This window comes from Paralichthys olivaceus, chromosome 7 (assembly GCF_024713975.1).
Source record: "Paralichthys olivaceus isolate ysfri-2021 chromosome 7, ASM2471397v2, whole genome shotgun sequence".
Classification (NCBI taxonomy): Eukaryota; Metazoa; Chordata; class Actinopteri; order Pleuronectiformes; family Paralichthyidae; genus Paralichthys; species Paralichthys olivaceus.
Genome location: NC_091099.1, coordinates 16,172,901 through 16,196,517, shown reverse-complemented (window position 1 = coordinate 16,196,517; position 23,617 = coordinate 16,172,901). Strand labels below are relative to the sequence as shown.

The 23,617-nt window shown below is 42.4% G+C and overlaps 1 protein-coding gene across 1 annotated transcript in view; it reads left to right on the top strand.

The window, feature by feature from the left end:
* tspan18b (tetraspanin 18b) overlaps window positions 1–15,056 on the top strand; it is a 37,669-nt gene extending 22,613 nt beyond the window's left edge. The window contains exons 3-9 of the mRNA XM_020078169.2: window positions 8,745–8,840; window positions 9,911–10,105; window positions 10,392–10,466; window positions 11,321–11,419; window positions 12,577–12,753; window positions 13,396–13,479; window positions 14,186–15,056. Of these exons, the coding sequence (XP_019933728.1) occupies window positions 8,745–8,840; window positions 9,911–10,105; window positions 10,392–10,466; window positions 11,321–11,419; window positions 12,577–12,753; window positions 13,396–13,479; window positions 14,186–14,233 (774 nt within the window). The 3' untranslated portion in view covers window positions 14,234–15,056. The remainder of the gene's footprint in view (window positions 1–8,744; window positions 8,841–9,910; window positions 10,106–10,391; window positions 10,467–11,320; window positions 11,420–12,576; window positions 12,754–13,395; window positions 13,480–14,185) is intronic.
* Window positions 15,057–23,617: the final 8,561 nt, after the last annotated feature.

Genomic DNA, 23,617 nt, shown 5'->3' with positions numbered 1-23,617 from the left:
TAACCTGAGTTTTCCCTGCTCATCTGTAATGTGGGGGAGCAGCCATGAGTGATTTCCACCTCACCCGGCTGTGATTCAGCGCTGGCGGACACGTGTTAAATCAGCGAGAGAAATCGCAGAAAGAGCTTGTTGACAGTCTCTTTTCAGTAAGATGCTGACAGCACAGGTGCAAAGCCATTGTCACTGTCAACGCGGGAGGCGCGGAGCTGCATGGTGCATGGAGCTGGTCTTGCGAAGGGGCAGACAAGTGCTTTTGTTCCTTTACCATCACAGCAGGCCCAGCACTGGGCTTTGTTAGCCTCTGATTTTCATTGGCATTCATAACATTAGTATTCCAGACACGGCTGAGTAGCAGACATGTATAGATTGAGAGGTTAAAGGGGAATTTGGAGTCAGACACGTCAGCTGTAATCAGTCATAGCATGTAACCGCAAAATCAGCTGACAGGACAAATATACGTGGGCTACACATGCGAGTGACATGTAAGATTATAATCTCAAGCCATTTTAAATTTTGTAACGTTTGTCTAGAATAGTTCTGGTTTATTACAGTTTGGGTCTTGTTTTGTGAGTTTTGCACATTTTTTTTTGGTAATAATAATGATTGTACTTAACTAATGAATTGCTGAGACCTGTGAACATTATATTATTTACAAGATAAAAAATATAGTGTAAGAAGCACAAGCAGTAAGAAAACCGTACCAGTTTTAGTTTTCAATAGAATGGCACTTAGTAGAGTGCACACCTCCACCAAGGCCCAACAGTTCCCTTATGACTCCACATTTCAATTCACAAGATCTAGATTTGTATTGGAATCGGCACCAAATTTCCCAACATTCATGATTTATATGTAGAGGACTCAAGGGAAATGGTTGAAAAACGCCCCATTTTGCAAGGTAAAGAAGCTTCCAGGATCTGCCCCCTGCTCCGTATCTTCCCAAATATCTAGTTTTGTAGTAATGTGTCCAGTAGTTTTTGTACAATCTTGCCTACAAACAAACCAACCAACAAACAAACAAACGGCCAGGGGTGAAAACATAACCTCCTTGGAGGATGTAATGAAGATATTTGGAGAAAAAAAGAGAGGCAACATTTCAACATTGTTATCTGTCACGTGTAAACATCCAATACAGTTTACAGACAGACAAAATACAAAATGTTGGGTGTTCGCTGTCAGTATTACCTCAAATAAAAACCCTGCTCAGTATGCAAATAAACAAGTACATCAGCAGAACAAATGCATTGTAGTTTTTAAACTGGCAGGAGGCAACAATAGACTTCATGTGCCTAATCTGCCAGAAATGAAAAAGAAATGAAAACAATTCAACTGGATCTAATACATGATGTGTTCAGGCAAACTGAAGAGCTCAAGACAGTTTGATTTACTCCTCAATCTGTGGGCTTTTTGAACATTTCAGATGCTGTGGATAAAGCTGATTTTATATAATGTGAGAAACAACTGAATGAGTTAGTAAATATTTCCTCTTACACAGAATAAGTCAGTTGTGCAGACATTCATTCACTCTGCCCCAGGACACATTTCCGTACACACTGCCAAAGGAATGTGGCCATATGTGGTCCAGACCACCTCAGAATGTGGTCTGTGACATCTGATCTCAATGCGTCGTCAGTGCATCTTGAGTGCACACACACCTGTAGTTAAAACTGTCCACTTCTGATCAGATCAACCAAGATTCTTTTTCATGCCAGATCTGAACAGGGCCTCCGTATCACCACATGTTCTGTCTATTCTGTGTTCTGGAGCTTTTGATCATTTTAAGTCTTCTTCAGCAGATTGAATATTTGAGATTTTGCCCAGTTCTTGTTTATATTGGCTCGGAAGTTGAGACTGAATTTCATTTTTTTTATCTTAGAAACAGAACTTGGCAAATTGCACTCATGAGAGGGAAATCTTTACATCCACAAGAACAATTGAGGAAATTCCCTCTGCTGAGTAAGATTGTGTGATACTGAAGTGAGATAGATTTCTAAAATATAAATGAAAATAGGACCTAGGGTGTAATAAACCTAAATTAAACTCAAAGTTGTGTGATAAATCCTTTACTATCCAGAAGGTCGGTGGTTTGATCCCTGGCTCCTCCAGTCTGCACTTTAAAGTATCCTTATGAGCAAGAGTGTATGAATTGTGTGTGATTGAAAAAGTGCTGCATAGAAGCGCTGAATGTGGAGGAAAAGTCCTATTTAAATGCAGTTCATGCACCATCTGAGGCCCGCACTAAAAGCCAAAGTTTAAAATGCCTCTTCGTTTTTATCTTTTGTTTGAAACTAAAAGGAACTACCAAGGCTAATGCCCTATCTCACCATGTTAAAGAAAGTGAAAAACCAAATCCTGGAACCGCTCCCTGATCCAGATCCTCCAAAATGTATATAAGTTCATCCTTGGTTCATGCTCCACCCGTCCGCAAAATTTCATGGAAATCGATTGAGTAGTTTTTGCACAATCATGGCAACTGTGGCCTGTAAAACAAAGTCCGTCACACTGGTTACAGTTGTTATTGCTGTTTGCTGAGTGTATGAAGGTTGTTTTTCTATAGTTAGGAGGGCCAGTTCCGTTTCAAAACCATCATTGTGAGGACATTTTGGCTGGTCCTCACAATTTCAAAGGGTTGTTTGAGGGTTAAGACTTGGTTTTAGGGTTAGGGAATGCATTATGTCAATGAGTGTCCTCACTAATATAGAGAGACAAGTGTGTGTGTTGCACGGAGTCAACAGTAAGTAAGTCAGTAAGTGATAAACCAGTTCTCCTCTACACAGGGGGACTGGCTGCATGCTCGCTAACATATGGCCTTGCGACAGGGTGTGAGTGAGCGCTCATTACTCAAATGGCTGGCCAGGCTGTCCCTCTGTCGTAAAGTGCCCGGCTCCACTCCCCTTTGTTTTCCAACAGGAACTAGTGCTAAGTGGAGATTCCAAACACCACTCCGCAGACAAAGACCACTCTTACCCCATATCCGGGTTGCCTTGGAGACCAGGGTCCTCAGTGGAGGCCTGGACAGATTCCAACATGTGCTGAAAACTCCTCAATGGATTTCACAAAATGTCGTATTTGACCTATTAGAGGGCAACAATTCAATTAGAATTTCTTTCATTTTCTGTTTTATATCAGAATTTAGTGAGCACTTGTGTGTCCCTGTGAGTTGTGTGTATTTGTGTTTATTCCCCTGAGGCTGAAAGTGTTGTCTTTCCTCAAATCTCCCTTTTGTTTCTTTCTGCTGAGGCCATCTGTGATGTAAACGCTCTTTATATAGAGATTTGACAGAGACGGCCACCTCGACTCCACCGGTATTTAAACCCCGGTCCGGAGAAAACAGTGCCTACATTTTAATCATCTCTCGTCTGAGGGTCAAATGCTGGTCAGAGCGGAGTTGTTGAGATTATTGATCAGATTTTCCAAAAGTTTTTTGAAAAACAAGGAGCTGATATTGATTCTCGTGACTCTGACATAACAAACAGAAAATTTTGGCTGAGATTACCGGAACTGAACTGAAGGAAGAATAAGACCAGCGGGCACAACTAGAAAAGTGAAAATGTTTGGAAATAATTCTGCCCCTGTTGTCATCACAGTAATTACCAAGCATTTAGTTTTCAATCTAGTTGTAACTCATTTTTGTGAAAAGCCCCGACAGCAATGTGTCATCCTTTGAAGCGCCCCGTGGGAAAAGCCCGAGCTGAGTCCTAACAGGCGTCTGTGAAGAAGTGTTTATGTGCTCATTGTGTTGCTGCTGCCTCATGCCCTCACTAGCAGACAAGCAGCGCAGAGAGCTGGAACTCCGGGGATCAATGCATCATTGACCATGTGCCTGGGCCTGGTATTGATCTAGCTCTGTGCAGCCAGTTTGTATCTTCACTCGGCCAGATAGAGGTGCTGACACAATTAAGGGAGAATCTCTGCTTTGAGAGGGCGAGGAACACTAACACACACACACACACACACACACACACACACACATATAGAGACAGACACACGATAAAACCCCCAAAAAATCTCCTCATCTCAATCACATGTCCTCTTGCTTGAGTTTGAAGCTGCCAGTGCCCTTCCCCTCTCCCCGTGCTTCTTACATAAGGAACTGCAAAATCGATTTCACTGTAGGAGTGTGAGCAACTGTTCGTACTGAACCAACAGCTGGATGTGTGCCCAGTTGCGATGTCAAGAATGTGGCCTGCAGTGTTGTTGACAACACATGGTCAGTGTGCCTCTGACTGTGCATTTGTTCATTCTGGGAGCCTTCTCCAGAGTTAATCAGCCTGTTGTTCAGGAGTGTGTCAGCTGCCTGGTCAGAGGGATTCACACTATCTCATTTCCCAACTGAGCGGGTCGGGCGGGGGGGGCACTCACATGCTCGGATAAGAACCGCTTTAGATTCACAGCACATATATTGGAACAATGGGTTTAAATGATGAATGGCTTTGCGAGGCACAGCAAATTAATCACTGAAGGTCTGCTTATTTTTCTCTTTTTTGTTGGTGGGAAACTAACAATGCCTGTAATGTGCGGACGCTGATAATGTTCATCAATCCTACGAGTGTACGGTGAAAACTCATTAAGCTGAGTTTGCCTGAGGGGAGAGTACTTGTTTGTCTCCTCCTGAGTATCTAATACCTATTTTACACCAAAATTAGCAGCTATACAGAAGTGTTTTAAACATGGCTAAAAAAGGCGATTGACTACTTTTGAATTGCAAGTAAAGGAGTCAATAGCAGATTAAAAACCCGTGTCTACATTCTCATTGCAGACAAAAGCCAGATGTTGGTGGGCTTTTTGACGAGTGGAAAAGTGGCTTAACTGCAATAGGACCCTCACAACAATCGCTCATACATACATACAAAATAAATACATATCAGTTTCCTGAACTTCCCTAACCCTGCCTGAGTTTGGATGCTTTGCTCTCTGTGTGAGCTACACCCACTCACTCGCGCACTGTGTTGCTGGGTTGCCTTTGAGCTACTTTCATACACTGTCTCTCTGTGGTTGTTCCCTGTTGTCTGTGAGCTGTATGCCCTCTAAAGCAGTGTACACAGCTATAGCTGGTTAGCATTCAGTCCATTTCTTAGTGTGACAGCACAGCCCTGGGCTCATTCGCTTCTAATTGGAGGTTCATTAAGGGACATGGTGTCCCTCAGGGGAGCCTCGCTCACTGCCATAGGAGCAGGTCCTTATTTGGTATTTTGGGGTGTTTGCTTGCTGTGGCTGATTTAGAAATTCATGGAGAAATGGGTTTTTAATTGAGATAAAAGGTGATGTGGCACACATGTGGTCGCTCAGTGTCACCGTCGGGGACTATTAGTGCACTCCGGAGAGAGTGGCATACAGTAGCTGGAAAAATACACCTGCCCCAGCTGCATCAGGGAGTCGGAGGATGATTTGCTTCATCCCAAGGGTTCAATTATACACGATCATTTAGGGGGTCAATGACATTTAAAGGGGTCAAGCTGCAGCCCTTATAATCTCACTGGGGTTTGGGTATTAATGAATATTTGTTATGCAGGCTCACGCTCAAGATGAGGTGAACTGGCTGGTTACTCGGGTTGTGGAGGGGTGTCCTTGTCACACCGTTCGCTTTGTCCAGGCAGAGGAGCAGGGGGAATATGGGCTCACTTCATTAATCGTGCCGAAAGTGTCAACTTCAAGGAGAACCACCCAAGGGTGCTATTTCGATATGGAGCGCTCTCAATGTGGGTCTATGTCTTCCTTATCTTTTAATTACATTGGGTTGACATGACCATCATGGTTGGTTGTGTAGATGTTGGACAAACAGAACTCTGATTTTCTGAGTAAAGCGTGGAGGAAAATAAAAGGCCTGTAGCAGTGTCTCAGAATTCCTCATCCTCGCACAGAGAAGAATGTAGGTCAGACGGGTTTGCCCTCATTACAGGGCTCCGGCTTCTGTTGGCACTGTGAAGTTGAGTTAGCATCAGTTCTCATTAATCTGCTATCAAACATAACCATGCCAGGCTCCATGGTCCAAAGCTGGCTGTGGATCCGTCTTCAGCGAGACTAAACAACAGGGCTGCATGGCATTTTGTGATGTAAGCAACGGGAGACCCTGCAGACGGCGTGGATGGAGCTGGCATTTACCGAATACCTCGGGGCAACGTCTGCCGCTTAGGTTGTCAGATTGAGGACATACATATATTATTTCCTGCTAACAAACACATTGTCTGCAGTGTAAGCAGTCATAAACAAACAAGACACACATCACAGCGAGGAAAACCGCTCGCTGCTCCATGTTTCATGTTGTTTGCTCCTCTGTCCAAACACCTTGCCACCCAAGTCCTCATCCTGGCAGACTGCACACCTGATGAGGATCTGCCGGTAAATCTGGAGGTAATTTGTCAACGTTGTTTTAAACTTGCAGCTCCCGGGGTGTGAACCAAGTCTCCCCCCTATACCTAATGTACTCTGCAGACTATTCACAGAGCCCTTAGTGGTCTGATCTCCACGACTGGGCTGTGATCGATGAAGAACTGTGATCCCAAGGGAGTCATGGGAAAGGCCAGTTTGTTTACGCTGCACTTTCTCTGGGGTTTCTGTGGCACTTTGATTTATACGATTGCTGCTTTGCACCACGGGCTTGTTATTCGCAGGCCTGCACAGTCCACTTTATTCATAAGCACCCAATGTATTTTAATGCATAGAAGAAAATTGGCTGCAGATCTGATAGCCGCTTTGACCCCTGAGATGGGAGCGAAGAGTAAAAAAAAAAAAAAGAAAAGAAAAAGGGGCTAAGCTGGAAGAGAAATCAGACATTTTGTTTGGAGAATGAGATGCGAGCCGAGACCAGAGAGTTTTTCCAACCCACCCCTTTTTCCTCCCCCCATCCTCGTTCCACCTCTTTATCCTCTGCTCCAATAAATACAGCTCTTCATCGGGGCTCGGGACTGACAGCGCAGAGCACAGAGTGATGAGAAACCTTTTTTCTGATGCTTTTCTGTGAGACTGTAATGTATGCAAATCTCAATTAAGACCTCCTGTGCCCTCATTAGGCCAGTGGAGCTCAAGCAAGGGAGGGGTTAATTAAAACCCATCTCGGGTGATGAGGCTTTCGGGCCACTCTCACAACACCACTTGGAGGGTGATCAATACCCAAGCATATCATTATGATTTAGAGGTCCTGTTTAACCATAGCTCTAAATCAATTTCACCGGATCTTGGGAGGAAAGGAGGAGAGGAAAAAGAATAATAAGCCCTTGGGCTGGTGAGGGGAGGAAATGTTCTCATTCTGCATTAGCTCGCTCCCACGGCAGACAAAGGCTGCCTTCACATCTCTAGTATTGTTCAATTTTATTGTCACGGCAACTTACACACGCCTACAGCGAGGTGGGGAAAAAGCAAAAGAGCAGGGTGAAAAACACATCAGACGATGAGGAAAAGTTATTGCCTTTATTTCTGTGTCAAATACGCACTGGTTTCATTGAGTTCATGGTTTATTTCACCTGAGTCGATTGTGTGCAGTTAGGGTGAAAGGGTCAAGGCTGAATCCCGTTTGAGCGACAGCAGAGACAGACAGGAATCAAAGCCAACGTCGATCATAACCCGGGTTTCACCGCTGCCTCAGAGAAGCAGAGAGATCACCCAGAGGAGTCGTCTGACAGGCATCACGTAGCGGGAAGACTGCCTAAAGATTATAAGATTACATCTGATGTACGTGCAGCAGAGTACAAGACAAAAGACGTGAAAGAAAGGCGTTTAACTTTTCTCTTCCAGTTTGGAGGTGTTGCCTCCTTGTGTGAATGGATTTATAATTCCTTGGAGAAATCACTTTTTAATCTTGCTTGTTCCCCATTCTCAGTCCCAGCTATCACTATGGGAGAGCAAATTAATAATCACACTATAAAGCAAAGAGTGTAGCTTAATTTCTGCCAAATAATTAATTTTCTTCTTTCACTTAGACTGCAATTATAGCTGCCCCCACAGATGTTTTCCACTTCAGCTTGTGCAGAATGTGTGGAGAAGAATCCTGAGACGGTGAAATCTTTTCTTTTTTTTCATATGCAGCTTGTTGGGTTAAACAAAATGCTTCCATAATTGCTTTGTGGTGTCTTAGATATATATAGGTGCACGGGGTCATGGATACAGGAGACACCCGTGTTGTCTCCTAATGCGAGGGAGGCATTCTTCATTAAGCAGGAGTGCTTCCAGGGCGGGCCTTCATCAGGGAAAGTGTGTTTATGTCAGATAGAGAGCTGCCTGATGGGAGCAGAGGGCTCCTGCGTCTCATTACATTAAGAAGAAGAAACCCCATAGTAAAGGCCGTGCATTGTCAGTCAATGCACATGGAGCCGTATCTTTAAAACGCTCTGAGATCACCCATCTGTCCAAAGATAAGAAGTGTTGATAAAGAATCTGTCTCTCTGACTGTGAGTGGGCGTTTTAAAATGTTAGACTTCGCAGTGTGTGAAAAGATGAGCGATGTCAGGTTGGGTTGACACTCAGTCGACTGACGTTGTAGTTACTCAGGGATTGTTGAGAACTTATACCTGGTACGCTGCGTCTGAGGGGATAATACGAGGCTTTGCTGCTGGAATTGGGCTGAATGAACTGACGGGCGAGTGTGTGTGTACGTTTGACTGGCAGAACTCATTAAAATGTGAGCAGGTATTTCTTTGCAGAGTTTTATTTCCTTGGCAGTTTTCATCGAAATGCCTTCTCCAGTGCAGGAGAATGAGAAAATGGTGAGCTAGATTCATTAAGTGTCACGTGCTTCTGTTGTTTTCTCCCAGGGGCAGGGAGAGGCTTCGGCGCGCGGGACGACCATGGAGGGGGACTGTCTCAGCTGCATCAAGTACCTCATGTTTGTCTTCAATTTCCTCATCTTCGTAAGTATTTCTCATTGCTCCCTCAAAGTCACTTGATTCGGCGATCTCTGAAGTTAGTGTCAGTCTAATGATTTAAGATGGGTCTCTGGCTGCCCCCCTGCGCCACTGACTAATGGAGCCACATTTGCATTTCATTAGACGGAGGCAATCTTGATTCTATCAAATTCTCTTTTGATTAGATTTTAGTGTGCTGACACACATCTGAGGCTCACTGTGCCATGTGGAGTTTGTGACTGGCACCTGACTTTATCAGTCTTGATCAGACAATCAAGGGTAATCCTGTTAGTCTGAGCCTGTGAAAAGTGGGGGAGGGTCTGAGTGCAGACAGTTTGTCTCTTTTCCTGCTTTATTAAGCGCAACCAGACCAGTTAGAGACTCTGCTCGGATGCAGTTGTTCAGCAGTGAGGTAATAATGCATCCAGCAGAGCAAAGAACGAACGCAGCCGTTAGCATCGCTCAATAAAAACCACAGGTTTACTTCCCTGTTCTCTAGTGTTTCTGTGGCCATTTCACACTAATGTAACAGGACAGTATTTTTTAAACCCAATGAATGAGCTTTCAAAATGGCTCCCTCCTCTCCTCATAGCACGGCCTCTGCACCTGAACTGATGTTCATTTGCAGGAGTCCAGGTCTCTGTGACAGGAAGGAGGGGATTGTGCTAGGAGAAGCTCAGACCCCCCCCCCCCCTTTCTCAATACCTTCTTTTCTTAATTACATAAGTCACCCCACAGTGGCTGCAGATGAAAGGGAGGATGGGAGAGGATTGAGACTGCAGTGCTTTAGCAGGTTGGGGGGTTAGTTGAAGCAGAGTTGATATCTCCACCCGACCACCCTCCCATTGTGGCTGTGTAGATACCCAGCCTCTTATCCCTGCTCTCACCTCACTCTCAGATTTAATATCTTGTCCTTTTTAAGATAAGCACAACTGTATTTTTTCCATCATATGACATCTTGTGGAATGTTTCATGTGCCACTGGGGATGCCGAGCGATCCTTTGAGTTCCAATTAAATTCTAAAATGCAGCCAGTTTCTGTTTTAGCCTAACCAGTGCCTTCTTTCTCTTCATCAGTTAGGGGGCTCGTTCCTCCTGGGAGTGGGAGTGTGGGTACTGGTGGACCCTACAGGGTTCAGAGAAATTGTGGCAGCCAATCCGCTGTTATTCACCGGCGTCTACATCATCCTGGGCATGGGAGGCATGCTGTTTCTCCTGGGCTTCCTGGGCTGCTGCGGAGCTATCCGTGAAAACAAGTGTCTGCTCCTCTTTGTGAGTTGGCCGACAAATTTGAAATGTGGTTGTGTTACTGATCTTGTTTGTGTGCATGTGTGTTGATTATGCCGTCTGTCAGTTCTTTGGACTGTCATGCTTGAAACAGAAAGCCTAAAGAGCAAAATGCTCCTATATTTGCCTTCGTGCCTCAAACCTCATACATAGTTAATGCTGAGTGAAGCATCCACAGCCAGAGTGTGATTTTTTTTTTTACTGACTGACATGCAGTTTTTTCTGATACTCATCCACCTTTTCTGACTCTTCCTTTTTTGTTTTATTGCAGTTCTTCATGCTCATCCTCCTCATCTTCTTAGCAGAGCTGGCTGCTGCCATCCTGGCCTTCATATTCCGGGATTATGTGAGTTGCTGCAGTATTTATTCAACATTTGATCACTAGCAGTCATGATTTGATACTAAAATATGTCCATAGCACAGAGGATCAGAATCATAATATCTGGCAATTCTGATTAAAATCTTGATCTTGTGTATTTATTTTGACATAAGCTGCTTTAACAGATCTGAAGCCCACTAACATCTGGCTTTTGTCTGCAATGGGAATGGAAACAATCATCATTCAGTCCTGGGTTAAATGACTATGAAGTAGAGACAGGTTTTTATCAGCTCCGATCGGCTGTAATGGAAACATGGCACCTGGGTGAAAGCGCTAATTTTTCTTACTTCGTCTAGACGTTGATCCTGCACTTTTTCTGTATGACGTTACGACAAGTAATGAACTTATGGGCACACAGCCGTTTTGTGCGTTCTTGACATCGAACTCACTGGGGGAAAAAAATCCAAAAAGGCAAACTCCTCTTCTGGCAATGGGAAAGGAGTCTATCGACTTTTTTAATGGGTTTACCCACATTTAAAAACCACTCGTATACTGGCTGATTTTAATGTGAAAGAGATTATTAGAGTGCTCCAAATTCTGATAACATTGTCAGACTCAGGATGTCCTCTTTTAAAAAAGGATCAGAATTGATGCAGCAGAAGCAGAAATGTCCTCGTTTTTTATTCCCTTCCCAAAACCTGGCATTTGCATTATCTGGCTTGACCACTGACAAAAAGGCTTCATACGACAGTTTTCTCATATGTAGTAGTCTCTCATTAAAATGACACAGAGCCCTCGTGTCCCAGTGATGTTCTCCAAATTTGAAAGAAACAGATATTATTTTTATGGTGAAACTAACCTCTTTCTGTCTGTTGCTGTAGCTGACCAGGGAGAACTTCACCATGGAGCTGAAGAGACAATATCAGGGCTACAACAACACTGACGTCTTCACCTCCACATGGAACGCCATCATGTCTACAGTAAGGCCGCTGCATACATGGAGAAAAGCTCACACACTCCTGTTGTTGCAGCCTGGTGTGGAGGGGATATATTTTATAGATAAAATCCGAGACATTTAGGTCAATCTTCATGCTGGATTGTTGCGCACACACAGTGGAACACAGGCCAGTGCACAAAAAGGCACTCAGCAATAAGGGTCCATCCATTAGTTAGATGGTTGATACTTTGAGGGTCATTGGGGGGCTGGGGACTATTCCAGCTGACACTAGGTGGCAGGAGGGGGGGAGCTGAATAGGTCAGTCTCTTGCAAAGCTCACATGTAGAGACAATAAACAATTCACACTCACACTACTGGCAATTTATGGTCTCTTCATTAACCATAAACTACACGTCCCTGGACTGAAGCTGGAGTACCTGGAGGAAACAAATGCAGGGAGAACTAACTCCGTCCTGAGGCGTGATCACTAAAACCACATCAGGAGGTGCTCTGGGACATGTGGCCATATTCTTTTCGCTGTGTGAATGCAAATGTGTCCTTGGCCATAAAAGAACGACCACCGACACACCTGACATTTTCTGACCTGCTGCAGTTTCACAATGATCCCAACATATTGTTATGCTTCAGTACACATACTTTGATTTGTTTGTGGCCACCACCTCGATATTAGCACTGGTCACCACATTATTATTGATACTTTTCTTAAAATCTTTGTGGGGCTGCAAAAGATTTATTAAACCTCTCAGGACCCCTCTCTCTTGCTTGCACACACACACACACACACACACACACACAGTGACATCGGACTCATCTGTGAACTCAGACTGGGTAAAATCAAATTATTTTGTCTTCGTGCACACAAACGAGTCTGACAAAAGCATTTATTTGCATATAGAGTGAGAACGTGGGATCCGATCACAGTTGATCACAGGAGAGATGTTAAGGATGCATTTTAAAGCCAGGTGTGAACAAACGTACTTAACTTGTGATTGGATCCCTCAGGACGGATGTTAATACCAGGTCTAAACAGGACCTGTGTTTGAATTCCAAGCCTTCTAGCTGTAAAGCATGCGATAATGGTGTCTTCTCCCCAGTCTCTCCTTCCTTCGTTTGATGGCTGTGGGGAGATCCAGCATTAAGGGTGTCTTCTCCTATTCTCTCCTCTCTGCCTCTCTTCAGTTTGACTGCTGTGGGGTGAACAGCCCAGAGGATTTTAAGGACAGCCTATTCAAACAGATGAACAAAAATCATATGGTGCCAGAAGCCTGCTGCCAGCGTGCCAGTCAGACCGGGGAGGTGGCCCATATCGCCCAGGAGCAGTGCTTATCAGGCAATATGATGTTCCGCAATAACAAGGTAACTTCTGACATCACTGTGTCAACCTTTCTCTATCTCTATCCCTATCTCTATCCCTCCTTCCAAACCACCTCCAGGCTTAATTAGAGCAGGAGACAGTGAGGGTTGACATCCAGGGTCTAGCTGACTCCTCCATGGCTGGTTAGCGTTTTGGTTGTCATAGACCATCTTTCTTTTGTGATATAGTGTGGAATACCAGGGTAAATTTGAATTTCGGTTGAGCATACATGTATGCACAAGTGCAGGATAATGGGCAATGTGTGAGATTAGGTGTGCGTCACAGTTACACACCTACACCCAAATCCCTGATTCCACGAGTGTAAAGGAAGTCTCGGAGAGAAATGTAATTACTGTGAAAGCTGATAGGATGTTTCTTTTTTACTGCACTCTCCACCTGTCGTTTTTCAAGCCACTAGAACAATGTGCGATATCCACAATGTGTGTCTCTGTCATTCACACAAAGAAGCCTCATTAAAACGCAGTGAGGCTGGAGGCCCTGCTTCCTACTCATTCAACACAGGCCTTTTGTTCAAAGCCTCACTCAATTAAAGCCGTGATGTTACTTTAATTGCCTCTGTTATTCTGCAAGTTTAAAGCCCATTGATTCTCTGCTGAGCACCATGTGTTTGTGTGTGTCCGCAGGGTTGTTACTCCGCAGTGGTCGACTACTTTGAACTGTACATCTATGTGGCTGGAGCGCTCGCCATCGTGGTTCTGACCATCGAGGTATGACGGTTTTTCATCTTGGTCCAACCATCACACGTGCTGCTTTTTCTCTGTCTTTCCAGTAATGAGGATGTTCATTTCAGAAATGAGGAATTCTGCATCAAGCTGAAGATTCCTCTGTGAAGTGTTCTCTTAAAGCTCTTTGTGTGGCAACAGCTCCATCTAGTGTTGAGACTTGGTGTTACAGGATTTAATTGTGCTGCTTTCAGTTTTTGTTTACAAAAATGTTGGTTACATGTTGTATGTGTCTATACTGAGTTTTTATTTTAGTATTGTAATATACTGTATTGTAATATACTGCGTTATGTTAAATGATATACACACGTATATGTATCATTTTACAGTCAATTGCTATAGTAGTGTAAGTCAAGCTCTCATCTGTATCAAAATGAATATTATCTTCTCATGTTCCTGTTTCTCTCCTGGTACAAAGCTTAAATGGAGATCATCCAGGGATCTCCCTGGGTTCTAGTGTCAACAAGTACTACGACATAATGTTGACATGAGTCATAATCAGACTACTTAAATGTGTAAATGCATGAAAGGAATATTCTTTTAGCAACTCATGTAATCATCATAATGGAAATAATGTAATAATAACCTTTGCTTTTAAACAAACCAACCAACAAACAAAAGGACAATTGTTTAAAACAATGTGTGACTTTTCTTTTGTGCCGTAGTAATTTATTTTTCTTCTTTTCCTCAGCTCTTCGCCATGGTCTTTGCGATGTGTCTCTTCAGGGGAATTCAGTAGAGCTGCTCCGTCTGTGAACATATTTCTTTAAAAAAAGGGATTTCAGGAGAAAAAAAACCACAATGGACATTTGTAAATTTGTTGATCTTTTTTTCTATTGGCTAATAGGTAGAAAAACCCAACTCACAAACTCTTGTACTTCACAGCTGGACTTTTGAGGTACTGGGTGGCAAAAAAACAAAAACATAAATACACACAAACCGTAGAGAAAAGTGGGAGATCAGAGAAAAAACTGATGTAAAGATATTTCTGTGAAAAGTGGAAACAGTGATTTGTGGACCAGGTCTATCACAGACTGGCTGTATAGTTGACCGGGCAAGAGGACCAGGTGAAGCCTGAGCAGAAGGCACTGCACTGACTTTTGGATGAAGAATATTTATATTAAGTAAAGTTGGCTTAATTGTAAAAAACAAAAAAAAAGTGTTTTATGTACACTTTGGTGGCTGTTACCCCTTTTCCCTTACATACTGTATACTGTAACACACTCCCTCCTCCACACGCCTTTTCTACAGCCACTCCTTTAATGTTGTATTATATAAGCTGTGTGTGTGTGTGTGTGTGTGTGTGTGTGTGTGTGTACATACTGAATGCTCTCTTTGAATGTGTTTCAAGTAGTTTGTGAGCATGTGTGAGTTTGTGGTTCTTCATGACCCCTCCCAAGCTTGAAAGCTGACTTCTGATACTTTTTTCTAATCGTATGGTGATGTTTATTGCAGTAGTGGCTGTAGCCTCTGTGGTTCTAGGCGGTGAAAATGTACATTAAGTGTATGCATTTGTATTAGGTTCTTGAAAAGTCAGTGACATAAATGGCATTTTAAATGACCGTCCTTGTGTTTTTTTCTTAAACTGGCTGAACACGTTTCATTTTTACTGCATATTTACGGTTTTATAAGAAAGACGATAGAATTGCTTAATGTTCTGAAAACTTTTAATATATACATTTTTTTTGTCATGAGGCCTTGTGACAAAATCAATTTTCTCATTAAACTGTAAGACCAAGATATTTGTCAGAACTGACAGATTTTCTGCATGGGTGATTAGTCTCGTTCACGATCAAATTATTCTCCTCTGCTACACCTTGTAGACATTTCAAATATTGAAACATGAAGGATGGTTTCATTTACCGATGAGCCAAATAATAAAATGTGGTTATAGGATCCACCCTCGGCTCTTGGTGTTATTGTGGTGTTTAGATTGAATTCACCTTGAATCCATTAGTGTATTGATTTTTTCCCCTTCCTGCATGAAAATCCATGATAAGCATGAACAACATACAGTTAGAATAGAAAAGGCAAGGTAAGCAAGTAGGAAATGTAAAAACATTGTAGGAGCAACAGCAAAGAAAGAATTAGTTAAAGTGAATCACATATAATGACAACATTTAACATTAAAACTGCACAAAGAATGAACATTAAAAGCATAATTTGTATGAACACTAGCATAGCATACTCAGACAAGATAAATAGAAAAATATGATACACAAAATATTGAAAAAAAACCCAGCTTGAACAGTGATAATTGTATCTCCTGGTCTTTTTATTTCACCGTGCAGGTAATGTCAGACAACTTGGTCTTTAATCACTCTTAAATACATGATAATATTTTACCCTGATACTTCCCACCCATGAGGGTTAATCTGTCAAAAGGAGGATGTGCCTGCACAAGATGAACGTTTTGTTAGGTACAAAATGACCTGTATTTGCCTTAACAAGTGGTTTCCTCAAAGACACGTTCATGGTTTAGCTCCAGCAACAAGACCTCAGATGGATGTCTCACAATTTTGTTGAATGAAAAATAAAATGCTCAATGATCATAAATTGCATTATGTGAATTAAGACTCAAGGTCAAACTCAATAAACACCAGCTTTGCTCACTTATGTAGTGAGATTGGTGTCGTGTGAAAGAAGTGAACAGTTTGGAAATAAAGAAAAGAGAAACTCAAGTCTGTTCTACCTTCATTTCATCACCGACACTTTGTGTTGAAGTGATGCTGTTATTGTTTTTTTCCTCTTCCGGATGTGAGCGAAGACCCGCCTCTACCTTCCCTCTGATTGGCCCAACCTGATATTCTGCCTGAATCCTAACCAATCATCGCTGCTCTTTGCTCAAACTTCACCCAATCAGAGGCAGGGTAGAGTCAGGTACTCGCTCACCTCGGGTGGGAAATGTCGAAGTGAAGTCATGTAGGGTCAACTCGACGGAAGTTGAATGGGATTAAACTTCCGGATAAGGTGGAGAACACGTGGTACAAGACGCGTGGTGTGAAGAAGGCCTTGTGTTTTTTGGGTCTGTTACAGTTGAGAGTTAATAAAATGGATAGTTGCCCTCAAAGAAATGACCTAAAACAGACACATGTTGACAGTGTGACTCCACAACCCAAGTGTTAATCAAAACACAGTCGTTTTCAGCCGGTAAATCTGAGGTTTGTTGTTGAAGATAATCCACAGGAAGAGATTCTGCCCGAGACAAGAGGCCAATGACAAACTTCATCTACAGACTGCATCTGGTGAGTCAGTCATTCACTACACGAACATTAGAAGTATAGATAATAAAGAGTCATACATGAGTGATAATCTAACTTACAATCATTGTACTACAGGTGTACTGCAAATAGACAGAACTGTACCAACTCGTTTAGATAGCCTATTGTATCAAGAAATCAACAGGAAGAAGCTAAAAATGATCAAAGTACTTCAGTTGATAACACAAAACAAAATATACTGAAGACAAACTGCAGTGTGTATTACATACATGTTCAATAAGATGAAAACAACAGTTTTTACACTAGGTTGTAATGTTTTGTTTGGTTTTGTAGCAGCATACAAGTGTAGCGGATAAGTACGGCCAGTCATTACACTGCAGAACCACCCAAACGTACACTAAAGCTATTTAAGGTTGTACTTTAGGTTGTACACTTTAGTGAAATGACTGGCAGTTAGTATGCAAACAAATTGTAGTATAGATGGGAGAAGGTGAAAGCTTTTCTCAGTGTTGGAGTTGGCTACTTCCTGGAATTAAATACCAGTTTGAACACGATTCTCGTGTATATTGCAAACTTAACAGTCGACACGCTTTGACCAAACCTGCTGAGTGATTTTTGGCATTGTAATGAATTTACTCATTTAATGATGGTATGACCATGGATGGACTACTGAGCAGAACTACAGGGCTCATGCTCCGTATTGACACACCAGGCCATTAGACATTGAGACTGACTTCAGCCTCTGTCAGAGAAGGATCATTACTGTAGAAACCCCTCATTATGTCAGCTTTGCTGTTTTTACACCGAACACAACACAGCCAGTGTGTGATTTGTAGATATGTTGTTGTTCTGAAATCAAAAGTACAACACAACACACTGGCATCAGCCCCCGTCCCACCATGCTGGCTTTCACTTTCACACAGTTATGAATCCAGCTCTTTGACTTCCTCCATTGCAGCGTAATTGCCAGAACAATAATTGTGTTAAAAGTCATATAAACAGGGCTATTGTTGTATATACTGCATCACTTGTTCATCATTTCCCCTCGAGACACTGACGACATCAGGGCATCCTTTTTTTGACAGTTAGAACCTTCTTCATATTAATCATAAAATGTGCTGGAATACTTGTGTTAGCTGAATTCAGCAACACTCAACGCTCTGTGCAGCCTCCTCACTTTTCTTCTTGCATGTGAGACGTACAGTTTCAGGCTGTTGGAGATGCTCGATTTTGATGTTAACATTATGAAAGAGTAATGTTCTAGTGGGCCAGCCAACTGAACCGGGGTTGGACATATCTGTGTACTTACCAAGTCAAGCAACACAGGTGTTACTCGTACACTGTTTCCTGTTCCCCCCCACTAATTTGCTCAGGCTGCTGACAGTCAGAGATGTTTTCCATGTTTCCCCACACCTCCCTCACGCTGTCCTGTTGGAGCTCGCTTCCACTCTGTTCTTTTTACCTTCAGTTTTATTCAGCTTTCTGAATGATCAGTTCCCCTCTCATTATACTTTTCATTATTTATCATATTTAAATGGCTATTCAGAAGGTATTTTAAAGTATTTTGATCATTAAAGACTAACTTAATTCCTAAACCACTTCTCTGGGTCAAAACCAATGTATACAGGTATTTAGCAGTGTTGATAGATTCAGGTACAAACCTTGATATTTTCGTGCAAAGTTAGAATTTGCCGCTCTCTGTGGTCCATATGCATAGTGACTGCCCTCTATTGGTTGAAACGCAGCTATTACAATTTATTTTTACTTTTGGCTGATCAGGAGGCAGATGATGAATCTTGAGGCAACTTGCATCGCCTCACCCTTTTGATCTGTTGATGTCTGCTTGCCACCATCATCAACACAATGATTGATGTTGTCATGTTATCTGGTTTGGTTAAAAGACGGATGTTGTCATTCAAGATGAATTCACCTCCTCATAAAAAATGTTAGGAAGCATCAATGGATATCTGGATGAGGCTGTGTACTAACATGAATTTTTATAGTAGCAGGAGAGAGATACAGTGCTCTGGTCTTATTCCAGTAGTGTAGCGTTACATTTGGTACCTCCCTACAACACATGTTCTAAACTCATTCAAACATTCGCTAACATTAGCCTTATAATTACCTCTGCTAAGGAGATGATGTTTAGGGGGCTGGTATTTATTAGTGTGTGCAATTTGGGGCAGATCTATATAAAAATCTAATCTATTGAATTTAAAGGTGGTTTTGTTGGGCCTTGGAGAGTAGCTCATACTCTGAGTGCCATTCTAGTTAATGTACCACTACCTCCACCCTCTCTTGTACTTCTCTGGCTTGGGGCATAACAACTTGTACTGATGTGGCTCGGGACCATCACGGTCCTCCACCACACTAATGCCCACTTCAGGGGATTCTGGATTGGAAAATCCTTCACATCAGTAGAGCCCTCTGTGGCAGAGATGCCTTGCAATTCTGTTGCTTTCCATTTTTTATGGTGAAACTGACATTCAGCCTTGCATCCCTCGCCCCCTCTCACATCCAGCCCTCACCCTCTCAGTTCCATGCCCAATTTCTAGCAATTTAAAAAATCCCACAGTGGGTGGAGTTAGGCTTAGACTTGGGTAAGAAGTTACACTTTACGTTGATGAACACAGACTCTCTTTGCTGTAGTTTAACCTTGTGTAAGATGAACTAACTATAACTCTCATGTTAGACTCCTCAGTACTTGAGTTCATTATATTTTATTTCTCAGGAATGTTTGGGTTTTTATAGCTTTTGTTTCAACTTGTTGGACACAAAAGTAACATTAGTGAAGATGAGGTCATTTAAATAATCGACACAGCAGAACATGTGATCACAGTTTTCCTAACAGGCTCATTATGAACAATTTTCCGACTTTGAATACATAAATAATAATAGAACTTGAATTTATATAACGCCTTACATGTGTCACTGGGGACAAAAGTAAAAGTAAATGTAAAGTTCAAGGAGAAGCAGCCAGCTGACCTCTTGTTAGTCTCCGTGCCTCATTACCATATACTGGAGCTTATTACAGTCACCTCAAATTAAAAGTGAAATGTGCAGTTTTGTGTCTCGTGCCATATACGTCACAGGTAATCAAGAAGTCACAGAACACTAACCAGTGGTGGTAAAATGAGTCGTGTCCAAGCTGAACTATATCCAAGTCCACCATCTCACCAAACCACACATTCTTTTGACCCAGTCAGAAATTATGAATAACAGGTCAGGCCCTTCTCTCAACTCTGCTAGAAATATTTATATTCAGTAACCAGCCATTATTTATTTCACCACAAGAGGGCAGTAGCATCTTCACTATCATCCATCCAGTGCTTGCAGATGTATATTTTCTTCTCAGCATTAACAAGAGGGGACCATTGTATTTGAGACTTTGTGGCATAAAGATTTTAACATTTATTCATTCATCATCATTTTAAATGTAATGTTGTAGTATTTTAAAAATGACATTGTTAGAAATGAATGTAGAGACATGCCACAGTAATACAACACAACACCATCTGTATACAAATATCACATGGTTTCCTTTCATAGACTCCGTAAACACTAACTCTGACCGACGACTCTCAGGAGGATTTTTATCCTGCAAACCCCAGAGTTGACTGAAGCAAATTTGACATGACTATAAGGCCAGAGCCCTCAAATTAAAACAGTGTGTCTTTGGTATTTTAGGCAGATTTTGTGTTTGACCTGCTGATCAGACGGTAAGCACCAGTAGCAGGCGGCATGTCAGTTCACCCTGCCTCACATCTGAAGTGTCTGCATCGGTGCAGGTCGGGTTCTCGCTACTGAGTATTTAACAGCTGCTAAGTGTTACTGGTGGAGAGAATGATCGGCTCCTGATCCCGGTGGTTTGCTCTCCCCAGCACGCTCGTGTCACTTCACATCCAAGAGGAATTAACACAAGCTTGAAGAGCAGACCCTCCCGGTGGCATGAGAGTAGGTCATATAGGGAAATAGCTGTGTTCAGTGGTGGAGGAAGTATGCAAACATTTGACTTAAGTAAAATAAATAAACAGACAAAAATGTTCTAAGGTAAAAGTACCACATTTACTTTTCTATTTGAGTAGAAGTTGCAGTGGTTGCTTTCAAATATATTTAAAGTATTAGTATCACATCATTATGGCTGTCTCTGCCTTTTCTAAATACATTTCAGATGTTTCTTCACCTGTGAGTCCTTTGGCTGCAGACACTCTTTGCTGTCTTTAAAAGAGGCGTGGTTCAATTTTACCTGCCAGCTATGATCAATTCCCCTCTCATTATTGATTAGGGTTAATTATCTTATCCTATTCCTGTACCGTATTCCTATCTTATTCATTTACTGATACATAAGTGAAAAGTATCTGAAAATAAATCTACTTAAGTAAAATACAGATACATGAAATATATTGAAGTACACTAACTAAGTAAATGTGCTGTGACATCCCACCAAAGGATGAGGAAGTTGAGTTTCAAAATCTGGCAAAAATCAACGTGATGCAAACATGGTGTCTTTTTTTCTCCTCCTTTTTTTATATCATACATATTAAAGACTGCTTTCATTTTGCTGAACGATACTAAAAATAAATGATTTATTCTGCTTAGAATTTGAGTTGCCTATACAGTGACAGTTTGTGGTAAAACGGAGCATCTCTGAGTGCATCGTCTTTAATTTTGGCCGCGACATACTTGAAAAGCTTTTGGATCCTCGATAAAGTAACAAATCTTAATGCAAGAATCAACACAGAGCATTATACATTCAAGCTTACTCCTTTGTTCTCAATATGTTACTAGTTACAGTCCTTATGTTGCTGTTAGAGAAACTCGTCTAAAATCCCTGAAAATAATGTAGATTTTTTTTTTTTTTGTAGTTTAAGGTCACTGCAAAGGATTGATGTTTTTGTATTTACTTCTTTGCTCAAGTTTTGTCTTGCAGTGCTGCATCTCTTCTTTCCTCATAAAAATTCCTCCCAGGGAAAAGGAAGAGGAGAGTGAGGGATGGATGGGGGTGAGGTGGGGCCGAGGGGCTCTGTGTTCAGTTTGTTTTAGCCCCCTGTTTGGAGAGGAAACTTTCATTGCCTGATGATTTATGAGTGCTTAGCCTCCCAGGGGAATTAGAGAGTCCCCCTTTTTCCTGCATGTAATAACCCAGCCTCTAACATAAAACTTATTTTCCTCCTTTGTGTTGTGTTTATCCAGTGTGAAAGGTGTTAGGTCCGGTGGGGAGTTAAAGGGCCGAGGAGAAATCCCCCCGAAGAGCGTTCAACAGAAACCATACCAGGGGCAGACACTTCACATCTGCTGTGATGAGACCACAAAACCCATAGTGAAAATGTGAGAATCTAGAAAATACACTCAACAGCACAGTTTAATAAACAAGGCTTGCGTTAAGTCAAATAAAGCAGCGGCCCCCTCTAACAGCCGCCTTGTTGTTGTGGTAGAGAACAGATTCATTATCCTACAGCTACTGAGACTCACACAACCTGTGTCCTTGGACTTTGAGAGGCAGCTTGGTGCCCCTGACCCAGTGTGAAACAGGAAGTGAGCTGGAAAGGCCAGGAAATGAGTCTGTAGGGATGTGTCGTTTCTCAGGCCGAGCATCACCGCTGTCTTGAGAAGTCTCTTGTGCTCTGTGACTCACTCGCGGAGCATGTGTTTTCAGTCCGCACGACTTGGATTTAACTGATGACTACAAATAGATGGCCTGAGCTATTCCATGTGAGAGGACCACAACATGCTCTATGGTTACAAAGGGAGAAAACTAATGTTTAGCAGTCAGCTGCCAGCCAAATGATGGTGACTGTGTGAGGCCACTTTCTCATAGGTTATCTTTGGCCACATCCACACTGCTATGTTTTCATGTGAAAAAGCATCTACTCTGCTACGTATACGTCTGCGTCCACGCACAACTGAAATTAGTCTGGATGGATTTTCGTAAACTACGATGAAGACACAACTATTTGCTGATTTGGTCTTTTTGGTGAAGACATGTTCTTCGCCTATTCGTCAGGGTCCCATCACATGACCCTCTTCTGGAAGTTAACAGTTGGCCTCAGCCGCGGCTACAAGAATGCAACATGGATGATTTATTACAAGTTGAACAGTTAAATTCTGCATCTTACAATGATTTAACTGTTTGCAGAGGAGACCAGACGTTATTCTAGCAATCTGCGTCAATCACATTTCCAGCAGGACACGCATGAATACCCTGTTTACATCATCACGTGCATACCTAGTGTACATGTTCGTCCCATGATCTACGTTTTCACGAGTTCTCGTATGGACAGGGATTAAAAGTGATGCATCAAAATGGACACTTGGACAGAAATGGCTTTAGTTTGAAAAGGTCGTATGGATGTCGCCTTCTTTTCTCTGCTCACCTTGTCTCTATGTTGCAAACTCCACTCTGAGCTGGAGACTAATGCAGCGCTCCGTTGCTCATTGCACACCAGATTTTCTCACCCTGTGGCCCTTGCCGTCGACTCGGCCTGTCAATCAGGTCCCGTGCACATTGCGTCTGTGAGAGGTCAACTGTTGTGTATGTCTGACCTTTGAGCTCTGCAGCAGGAGGGCCACGCGTGCAAATGCACTGAACAAGGACGGACCTGAGCACACGATAAATCAGAGGGATGCTTCACCCCCCCCCCCAATATTCACAAGATTTATAATTGAAAGCATATTGCAGAGACGAGAGAGGAAATGCTGCTCTGGAGCTGAGAGGTTGAAGGGGTTAGAAACACAGGCTGATAACAAACTCGAAGCGTGTTAGGAGGCGGCTGCTTTCACTGTGTTGACTCTTGGATTTTAAAAAGCTGCACATGGGCAAAGTAAGAAACTACATGTTTCGACAGGATGAGTCTTTTCATCACTCCAGCATACCAACTGACAGTTCACGCATGTTTCATCAA